General features: G+C 41.0%; 2 protein-coding genes across 3 annotated transcripts in view; both read right to left on the reverse strand.

Annotated features, from left to right (window-relative positions):
* The window catches only part of ulk2 (unc-51 like autophagy activating kinase 2), a 38,656-nt gene extending 36,107 nt beyond the window's left edge, over positions 1-2,549 (reverse strand). For both annotated transcript variants that reach the window (XM_083672083.1, XM_083672082.1), the window contains exon 1: positions 1,866-2,549. In XM_083672083.1, coding sequence (XP_083528209.1) covers positions 1,866-1,961 — 96 coding nt within the window. In that variant the 5' untranslated portion in view covers positions 1,962-2,549. The remainder of the gene's footprint in view (positions 1-1,865) is intronic.
* A 2,565-nt stretch (positions 2,550-5,114) lies between these two features.
* Positions 5,115-10,496, reverse strand: LOC310805414 (arsenite methyltransferase). Its single transcript, XM_083671085.1, has 10 exons — positions 10,227-10,496; positions 9,888-10,018; positions 9,557-9,707; positions 9,247-9,383; positions 8,934-9,003; positions 7,757-7,838; positions 7,160-7,291; positions 6,926-7,068; positions 6,341-6,463; positions 5,115-5,853 (listed from the first exon to the last, which is right to left on the reverse strand). Exons 1-10 carry the CDS (start codon positions 10,254-10,256, stop codon positions 5,773-5,775), a joined length of 1,080 nt encoding a protein of 359 aa, XP_083527211.1. The 5' UTR covers positions 10,257-10,496; the 3' UTR covers positions 5,115-5,772.
* Between the last annotated feature and the right edge of the window lie 224 nt (positions 10,497-10,720).

A 10,720-nucleotide genomic window follows, 5' to 3' on the forward strand; every position in this document is an offset into this window, starting at 1 on the left:
TGAGGTAGGCTATTGTACCAGTGGAGGGTGGTGGAGGCTACAAATCGGAGGACAGGCTCATTGTAATGCATGGATTGAAATACGGGATAGTATTTACACGTGTTTGATACCATTCCTCATTCCGTTCCATGCATTACAATGAGCCCCGTCCTCCGACTTCTACCTCCACCAGCCTCCCCTGTACTGTACCTACAGCTATAACGAGATAACAGCATCAGTGATGGTAATAGGAGCGAGCAGTCTCAGCTAGCCTATGACATAGCAGGACTACAAAGTCACCTGCTAAAGGGATGAGGCAGCCCATGCCCCCTGTTGCAAGCAGCAGTAACCTTCCACCCCCGTCCCTGCATCTCCTAGGTGGAAATAATCCTATAAATAGATGGCATGCAGATGCATGGGATATTAATACGCCCAGCACATGCCAGGTCCGTATTAACAGGCTCAGGGCACGTCACACACGCGCGCGCGTGCACACACACACACACGCACACGCACGCACGTGCACACGCACACACACACACTCACACACACTCATACTGTAAACACACTCACACACACACACATACTGTACACACACACTCACACACACACACACACACACAAATGTAACCGTTATGTTTGGATCAAAAGCATGCCCTACACGCATGCCACAAAATCACAGGCTTATTGACCTAACTGAACATCTATTTACTATTAACACCCCTAAAGAACTGCTGTCGCCAAATGGTTTCTAAGCCTGTTACTACTGCTTAAAAGGTTGTTTACTGTAGTTGAATACGAGAAGGCTTATAGACAGTCCTACACCATCTATTTATAAAGCAGGTATAATCACTGCAGTTCACTAACTAAGACACATGAAAGAGACCCATATTGTCTCAATACTGCAACTCCTTACTGTAATTACTGGGATAAATCATGGGATGATTGATTGGTGTTCTAACAGAACATGATGCAATAATAATGGATATGGCTCTGAGAAAATATAGCTCTGATAAAATGCTATACACTTCAAAGTTGCAACTGGATGCCGTGGTGACATCATCGTCTGCATCACACAGTCGGATGTGGAGCACTCATAACCTCATATGTAACAGCCTCGCCGACTGTGTCCTCAAGCTTTTAGCGTTGGTCGACTGGCCCATTTCTCTCCGTTAATATTAATGTGGAGACCAGTGTTTGGTCCACATACCCATGCAAGTCTTGTCAGTCAAGATATATTGTCCGAGGATAACAAAGCTATCATGAAATTAATGATTCACTGAATTACATTCATACATTTTTTTCGCCCCATTTATATAAAAATACTATCTGGTGTGTTGATCGATTTTAATGCTGAATATTGATGAAAGGCCGAAGGTGAACAGTGAAAACCGCCTAAAAGGCAGGTGGATAAAAAGCGCTCATCTTTGCTACGCTGTGTATGCCAGCGAGCTATTCACTGCTGTTCGAGTCAACCGTTTCATGAATGAATGACTCCTCTCTCTCTCTGCGCTCGAACCACTAGATACCTCATCATACGAGGCTGATGAAACATGATGACATGCATTAAATTCCAATGATAAAGACATTTATAACATAAATAACGTTGTTGACATAGAGACTGATATGACAATGAGCAACACATTTTAATGATAAGACATATGACCAAGTATCGCTATTTATTTTATCATGTGTCCTCCTTGCGGGCCAATGCCAAAAGAACGGCATATGGCCATTGACCCAGATCTATTAATTAAGCGTCTATACTATAGACTCTATAGTATATACCCACTGATGCTTATGTCACTTATGTTAGAGAAATGGAGGGGAGGGAGGGGGCGAGACAACGCGAGAGATGCGGACCTTTACATTGTATAGCCATTTACCTTTCTATGCCTCCCTTTGAACACCACAGCGAAAGCTCCGTGTCCCACCAGGTCTTTTCTGCTGTACTCGAAATCTCCCACCGTCTCCATGGTCATAGGATGTCCAATTTATGTCCAATATTAGGCTCTTAAAAATGTTCTTTCTTCAGTGACGCGCGTTTGTATACACTCTTTTGATAACAGAATCCTAGTGCTATAATGTATCCACCAGAACGATGCAAACGTTCAACTGTCAAGCAAAATGATGATGTTTACATTCAAGTCCGTTCCATAATATCAAGTCAAGTCCGTTTCATAATATCATCCATCCTTGCACTTCAATCCACCTGCACCAAATAGCGAATTAGCGATGATCTATTGCTTGACAGCCGAATAGATTCTAGTCTAGAGTCTAGTGTCAAATTCTACACTGAGTTAAATTGCAAAAGATTGTGATGTTGTCTTTGCGCTATTTCCACATTCAGACACTGTCAGCTTTACGCATGGCCAGCCACAATCCCAAGGTACACAACAATGTCACAGTGCCAGCTGTCATTCTCTGACCCAGTTAGCTAGCAAGCTACCTCGCAAAGCAAGACTCCTTTAATTCACAAAAATTGGCTCAAAGCTGATTTTGTTAGACAGTCTACATGATGCCAAGAATTCTGGATGTTTTTTTTTGCAAGCCTTGAAACACCCACTGTCACGTCAGCTATCTAGGCTGATAGTGACATGATATGGCAAGCATATTGTCTATTGTTGCTGGCACACATGGTATCTTGTTAAATGAACCATCAATTGGATTGATGCAAATACCAGATTATAACAGCTACAAAAAAAATCTGAGCAGGACGGAGCACTAGATTGTAACAAAAGTGAATCGAATTATACTCAGTCACAATAATGGCATTCGCTGGCGCTGTCATAAAAGATCTCTGTGCAGTCTGTGCAGAGATGTCAGAACATGTCGAGTCCTTTTTCCTCTTGAAAAACATTGACGTCTTCTCGGTGCTCGATCATTTAATCCATATGACAGTGCAATTCGTTGCTTCTCATTAATCTCCTTGATCGTAAAGTCATAGCCAGAAATGACTTGAACTTACTACGAAGACGAGTTAAACCGTTAGCTTTATTTCCCTGGGGGAAGTTGTTATGAGTCGTTTCTCTTGCACGTTCCCATTACATTGGCCAAGAACAACGTGCACTAGAAGCTCCTGAAAACTGTACTGACATGAAAAGGTGCCGGTGACGCTTATTTATACCATATCCCTCCGCGGACTCGCCTACCGCTACGAAAGCTAGTTCCGTAGTATCAGTAGGCTGTGATGTAGGCAGGTTATTAAAAAGGGAATTGAAAACTAAATTCGATAATAGCAATACACACAGCAAATGATGAATGTAGGCGCTAAGTATTTAGTTAAAGGCACACAATATCTGATCCTGTGTGGCTCAGTTGTGATGTGGCTCAGTTGGGAGCATGGCGCTAGCACAACTAAGGTGATTCCTGCTGGGACCACATACAGCACTTACTGTTGCTTTGGATAAATGTGTCTGCTAAATGGCATATATCAATATATTTTTTATATATATATATATAGATAGATAAATAGATAGATAGATAGATAGATAGATAGATAGATAGATAGATAGATAGATAGATAGATAGATAGATAGATAGATAGATAGATAGATAGATAGATAGATAGATAGATAGATATAATACAATATAAACATGTTGTAGGACCTGTGGGGAAAATATGATGTAATCATTTCGAAATTGTTTTAAGTAAAAGTGTGACATAAGGAACAATGATAGAGATTCAAATTTCACTGATCAAGATGTCATTCCAATATTATCAGCAGTCAGGACCAATGATAGATCAGCGGTCAGGACTAATGAGAGATCTGAATGAAGGTCTTGTGAGGTCGGTCAGCGGACTCGTTATCTGTACTATGTAAATTATGCGTGATTTGCTCCATCTAGCGGCAAAACAAATGCTTCATTGAATAACATCTTTACACATTGTCATTCTGTTTAAAGTCTAGCAGTAAAATGCACCATGTGGCAATAACCGAGTCTACATTACTAACTTAATAAATTAAATGATTTACTTATTAACAAGAATGGTCATGTATTTGTGTTTTTTATTTATTTATTTATTTGTATCTTTTTTTACAGAGAGGGCAGGATTTACAATGGCAGGGTGCGCAAGAAAGACAATGAAAAGCAAGATTTCATATGTATAGTTTATTATTTACTTTTTTGGGGGGACAAAAATTCAACACTTATTTAAATATTCTCTCTTAGGTCAATATAATCTAATTGTAAAAATAAATAAACACAACAGGAACAGTCTCCATGCGCTTACCAACATTATCTTCAACAGTTGTCAGTTCTTTTACCAAAACCTTCTCATTTTAGCCTATGGGTTAGGGTTAGGGTTAGGGTTAGGGTTAGGGTGGTTTATGACCTCTATAGTGCAAACAGCCAGATAAGGTAGGGAGCTCTCACTTTGGCATCAGAGAGCTCCAAGTCCAGCTGAGGCAGTGTTTGATACCATTCCTTATCCCATTCCATGCATTTGATACCATTCCTTATTCCATTCTGTGCATTACAATGAGCCTGTCCTCCGATTTCTATCTCCACCAGCCTCCACTGAGCTGAGGTGACCTCTTTCTGTTTTGGCTCTCTCTTACTGAGCCCAGGAGAGATTACTCTCTGAGTAGAATCTGCCCCACATCAAGTTGTTATCTGTGCTTCTCTACTTAAGCGAACTTGACTCGACAGAAATTAATCTGTTTTGAATCTGTATTTTTCTCCTACCCCAACCCTTCTCTGATTGGAGGACATGCAAAGACAGTAATAACTATACTTCTCCTTACTGTACATCTACGTATTTATCATTCCATAATAAGGTACATAGAATAATTAGACACCAGGAGAGGCTGGTGGAGGCGGAAATCGGAGGACAGGCTCATTAATGCATGGAATGGATTAAGGAGTGGTATCAATACCATTTCTCATACCGATTTCTACCTCCACCAGCCTCCTCTGTTAGACACAGACACATGAATCTGTTTCGTTGTCAGAGTCAGGTGGTTCTCAGCTTCAGGAACCCCTTTTAGGGCCAAAAATCAGATGCAGATAGTTAATACATGGCTCAAAATGTATTCAGAATACTGAATACTTTTTAGAACACGTTTTCATTTGTACACAGGAGCATTCAAGAAAACACAGAAAATAATTGTTAAAAAAAAGATTCATTGTTTTGTCAATTCTTTATTGGATACATCATAAGAAGCAGTTCATTAGTTCATCTGTAGCTTAAAAATCTGGGAAGCCAATTCCTGAGTGCAATCCCCATTCTGGGGATTTATATCAGCACCCACTCAGTACGTTCTGTTCTGTAGCCTACATTATCTGTTATGGTTCCAGACTCCCTGTGATTGGTTCTTCTAATAGTGCAAGAGAGTAGAAAAGAGCTATGCTTAGAGAGAAGAAAATACTTGTATTTACTTTATGTACGTTGTAATAATTTGAAGAGTGTAAGGTAATAATTCTTACAAATTCAATACCGCAAATCAGCAAACATCTCAATTCAATACAATGAAATTACAAGAGCTTATCTAAAACAAATTTCTTCTTTACATTGAAGGATATGTAGCAGCTCACAACACCATGAATGTGCATCTAAAATTGTAATGTAATACTTTACTTATACTAAGAGTAAAACTGCCTTGCAATTCTATAAGAAAACATGAAACATTTTGTTAAATATAAGGCACAGAATTAAGGTTTATATTTCAGTCTGATTAAAGGAAGCTTTTTTCTTTTGCTTAGTTCAGTTCTCTGAAGGTTAGATCCCCTCCTGTTCCTCAGCAGCTGGAAGGTGTGAAGTCATGCCAGAGGTAGTCAGGCCTCACAGACTCAAGATTTGCCGGTTTTGGAGCACTGTTTCACTGCAGAGCCCAGCCTGTCTGCCAGCAGGAAGGGGCTGAGGTGGCAGTACTGCAAGAGGTAAGAGAAGGCAATGAATGCACACGTAGCGGAGGTGAAATGTCTAGTAGCTATGCTTATGTGATGAGGAACCGAGTCCTGAGTCGTGAAGACTTCTGCTGCTGGCTCCCAAAGCGAACGCCTCGAGTTGTGCCAATATCGTCATTAAGGGTGGAATCTTAACTTGAGATCTGCACGCTTTAGTCAAATCATCGCGCACATTTCCCACTGACGTCAACGCGAGACTTAGGCTCGCAGTTACACCTGCGGATCTCGAGTTAGGATTTCACCCTAAGACCAGAGTTTAATAACCAGTCTGTAACATCAAAACCGGAGAATAAGCGAATCTCTTATTGAATCATCAGTGCATGCAGGGTGGAATGAGGAATGGGGATACCATTCCCATTCCATTCCATGCATTACAATGAGCCCGTCCTCCGACTTCTACCTCCACCAGCCTCCCCTGACTTGTATAAGCAACAGAAATGGTAAAGCGCACCTGTGGTGGTTGTTTGTCGTTGGGCTCTGGGGTCGACAACATCTGAATGTTGAAGTCAGATGAGAAGCGCGAGCACTGGAGAATTGCAGCCATCTCTGGTCCTACCTGGAGATCCACATTTTTCTGCACAGCACAATAGATCAGAAGGGGACCCAATTGGATGGATTTGCCAGAGAAAACACACCATGGAAACACAACAGCTTCTAACTGCACTAAGAAACCCCATATAGACAAACTGTACGAAGGTGACAGAGCTTATGTCAGCCATAATAATAGCCAACCCATTTGTGGTTGTATGGGGCGTTAATGTTGACAAGTAAAAAGCTGAATTTAACACATCAGGTGAGGCTGTTGGAGGCAGAAATCGGAGGACGGGCTCATTGTAATGTATGGAGTGGAATAGGGAATTCCTCATTCCATTCCATGCATTACAATGAGCCCATCCTCTGATTTCTGCCTCCAACAGCCTCCCCTGGAACACATCAATGACCTTTGACCTTTATGATGACCATTATGTCCTGAACTAACCTGGGTAGGTTAACCTGGATGCATTGTGCACCACTGTTTGATGCACCAAGAACATACCTCAAAGCTCTGTGAAGAGTCAAACTCAAGCTTATCTGGGTAGTCTGGCACTGTCCCCTTATAGGTTACGACTGCCTTTGACATTGTGGAGATGTTGGGCAACTTAAAGATCCTGTAAGTCCCGGATGCATAGCGGATATCACCTGTATGGCAACAGATTGGAGGAGAAATAATCAGGCTTAATGCTAGGATACTGCAAACTGCAGCCAATCTAATGTGATTTACTGTATATACCTGCTTTTTCCTTGAGGTCGCTGTTGTGGACCATGATGTGACTGGCTGAGACGAGGTGTGGAGTGCTGAAGCCCACCTCCTGCACCAATGAGATGAAGTCTAGCCAGAAGAGGGAACCGCCCATTCCCTCACCTATCAAGAAACACAGCAGCAAAGGGTCAGATCCCGACACCACACATATCAAGCCCCCTTCTCAAGGAAACATCTCTGAGGAAGTGTTGTAGCAGTTTTGTAGAATCATGTTTGTTATGATTATTATGAGGTGTCTGTTGTTAAAGGGACACTTCACCAATTTGTTTATATCACATTCATTCTGCAGCACCATACCAGTGTCTACATATTTTCAGAAACTACAATGTTTTTTTTTTTTTAACCCCCAATGACATAATAAGAGGTCATTTCCTTAGGACCTTTTCTTAAGAACATAGAAAATCGCCGCTTTCACATATGTACACACTGGTATGATGCTGGAGATCATGAATGTGATGTTCAACATGGGTGAAGTTTCCCCTTCAGTAAGAGGCTTCTCTATAACAGAAGATTATATCATAGTAATTACTCAATACATGTTTGGCAAAATTGAACTTGGCCTCCTACCCCACATAACTGGATCTTCCTTTAAGTGATCAGGAACAACTTCGCTGGCATACATGTCACTGAAATACATTTCACCACCCTCCTAGAGGAGAGAGACGCAGTGATATTATTGAAACGGTAAACAGGTGAAATGTATCATAGGTGTTACTATATCAGGGAATAGTATAAAATATATATATGCCATTTAGCTGACGCTTTTATCCAAAGTGACTTACATTGCATTGAGTGCATACATTTCAGTATATATGGTCCCAGTAGCTATCAAACCCACAACCTAAGCGTTGTTAGCGCCATGCTCTACCAACTGAGCCACAGAGGACCACAACCAGTGACCAGTACGGGTAACGAACCCGCGTCCTTTGTGTTATCAGCATGTAATAAAGCACGGCTTCGGCCAATCATAATGCTTGGTCATATCTACCAGTTTTATAATATAGAATATAGTTATACAGTGCTGCTTGAAAGTATGTCAACCCCTTGTGCAATTATAGATTTTTTTTGTTTTTACGATGAAATATTTATTTAATCAGAACCAATCTTTTTCTATCTGACATAACAGGTTTATATTTACCAATTCCATATGTTGGTTTAGATGTTGAATAGAACATTAAGCCATCAGTCAAGGAGCTAAAGCTGGGTTGAAAATGGGTCTTCCAACAAGACAATGACCCAAAGCATTCAAGCAAATCTACCAAAGAATGGCTCAGTAGAAAGAAGATTTGTGTTTTGGATTGGCGAATTCAAAGTTCTGACCTAATCGAGATGCTGCGGCAGAACCTGAAGCGGGCAGTTCATGCCAGACACCCCTCAAACCTGACTCAATTGGCTGAGTTCTGTAAGGAGGAGTGGGCAAAAGTCCCTCAAAACAAATTTCAGAGACTGATTAGTGGCTATATGAAACATTTACTTCAAGTTATCGCTGCTAATGGAGGTGCCACAAGCTATTGACTGAAGAGGTTCACATATTTTTGCACACATGAAATCTGAGTTTTTGTTAAATAAACAATGAAAATATATTTTTTGGTTTGTTTCCTTTGGTTTATTTGGAATGTCTTTAATACGAATTGGGGTTTAGATTTTACAATGTATATAGTGTATTTTATACAAAAATAATGACCATCCCTGTAGGGTTCACCAACTTTCAAGCAGGACTGTATATAATAGCAATATGCATCACCTTGAGGACTTTGTAGGCTTCCTGGAGGACCACTCTTGTATCAGGGCACAGACAGATCACACAGTTGGACCTAGAGAGGAAGTAGAAAAGAGGGGGATTTTAGTGCATTTTGGCAGGGATCCAGAGACCTGACAATCTGTGAAACAATAAATTAGATTTGAGACTAACACAATGACTGAGGTGAAAAGTTCTGAAAGTTTTTTGTGAAATACATGACATTTGAAGTTGTAGGTGACATTTTTCTTTTATCAATGTTTAATAATGATAGCAAAAGAATGCATATTACACAATGGCCAAACAATCCTACACGTACACTATGATATCCACAGAGTCATTCTCTACACCAGCTTCGTTTAACTTCTCCATGTACGCCTGGACAAAGGAGATGTTGGGCTTCTCATAGCCAAACTTCTCCTGGTGGTACTGGATGTATTTGCGTGATGCTAGAATCTATGAATCATAGAGCAACAATCACACCAAATGCAATTGAATGACTGAAACCACACTGTGTGGTGCTAGAATCTAAGCAGAGAGCAACAATCACACCAAACACAATTGAATGATTGAAACAACACTGAAAATGTGTGGTAGATGATGAGTAGCATGCGATGTGGAGGCTCTACCAGTTCCTCAGTCATGTCAATGCCAGTGACATAACCACTCTCCCCAACCAGTTTACTGAGGGCATAGCAGTCTCTGCCAGAGCCGCTGCCCAGGTCTAGGATTCTGCAGCCCTGGAGCTTCTCTGGAACTGGAAGTCCACAGCCAAAAAACCTAGAATATAATGGCACAAGAAAAGGGTATTCAGCTCATCTGGAACCAAATAATAGGAAAATCGGAGGACAGGCGATACCATTCCTCATTCCGTTCCATGCATTACAATGAGCCCGCCCTCCGATTTCTACCTCCACTGCAGTCATTCTAGCTGTCGAACACGTCCATGCCACAACGCACTTTTTGGTTACTTCTGGGTGAACGAGGTTAAGTGCATTTGCAGCACTTTCAGGCATAGGTCGAGTGGGTATCGAGCAGGCAGCATTGGTTAGCAAATCATCGGAGGACTCCAGACGGGAACCATAGTATTTCTGAGAAGAGGTTCAGACAAGGATGTAAATGACACTAAAATGTTAACAAAACTCTTGAAATGTTCTTCACTCAACATTACATTCCTCATATCACTGTGTACTCTTGTAACACGCCAAGTGAGACGAAGTGTCATAAGTAAATAACGCACTAGTAATTAATTAGCTAGTAACATTAATACAACTGCTGTGAATATGTTGACAAACTCACCTGAACATTTTCATGCACTTGTTTCGACATGTTGTTCAAAGGGGAAGTTCAAGACAAAACGATTTGTGATCGTGACACAGACTTCAGGCTACCAACTGAACTCCGAAACTTGCTTGATCCCTGGACTTAAAGGACTATAATACGATTACTTATTAACATTATTATATATAAACAAATATATAGTTGTTATTTAAATTTCTATTCCGGTTATCTAACCTTCACCAGGAAGTGTATACTTGCATTTAAAAGCATTGGATTGGTGCAAGCATGGCTGGAGCAAGTTTCCATGATATCATTTACACCAGTCCATTATTTTCAAATCTGTGAGTGGGAGTGTCCCAGTTGCATCCTACAGGGGAAGGTTAACGAATCAGAACGCAAGCCTTGCCTGGAACCAAACATCCGGTAGATGGCAATATCACTTCCGGGTCACGAGTCTTTGTGCGCAATTTCTTTACGTTTGCGTAGCTTGCAGCGTGTGTCTCTTTGTGTGT

The sequence above is a fragment of the Argentina silus genome, assembly GCF_951799395.1.
Source record: "Argentina silus genome assembly, chromosome: 6".
NCBI lineage: Eukaryota > Metazoa > Chordata > Actinopteri > Argentiniformes > Argentinidae > Argentina > Argentina silus.

Excerpts from the sequence above, each read along its gene's own strand:
- LOC310805414 (XM_083671085.1), bottom strand. The coding sequence starts at position 10,256 with ATGTCGAAACAAGTGCATGAAAATGTTCAG. Across the intron at positions 10,019-10,226 it reads AAGTGCATGAAAATGTTCAG|AAATACTATGGTTCCCGTCT; the intron begins GTGAGTTTGTCA and ends ACCTCTTCTCAG. Across the intron at positions 9,384-9,556 it reads TTGACATGACTGAGGAACTG|ATTCTAGCATCACGCAAATA; the intron begins GTAGAGCCTCCA and ends TATGATTCATAG.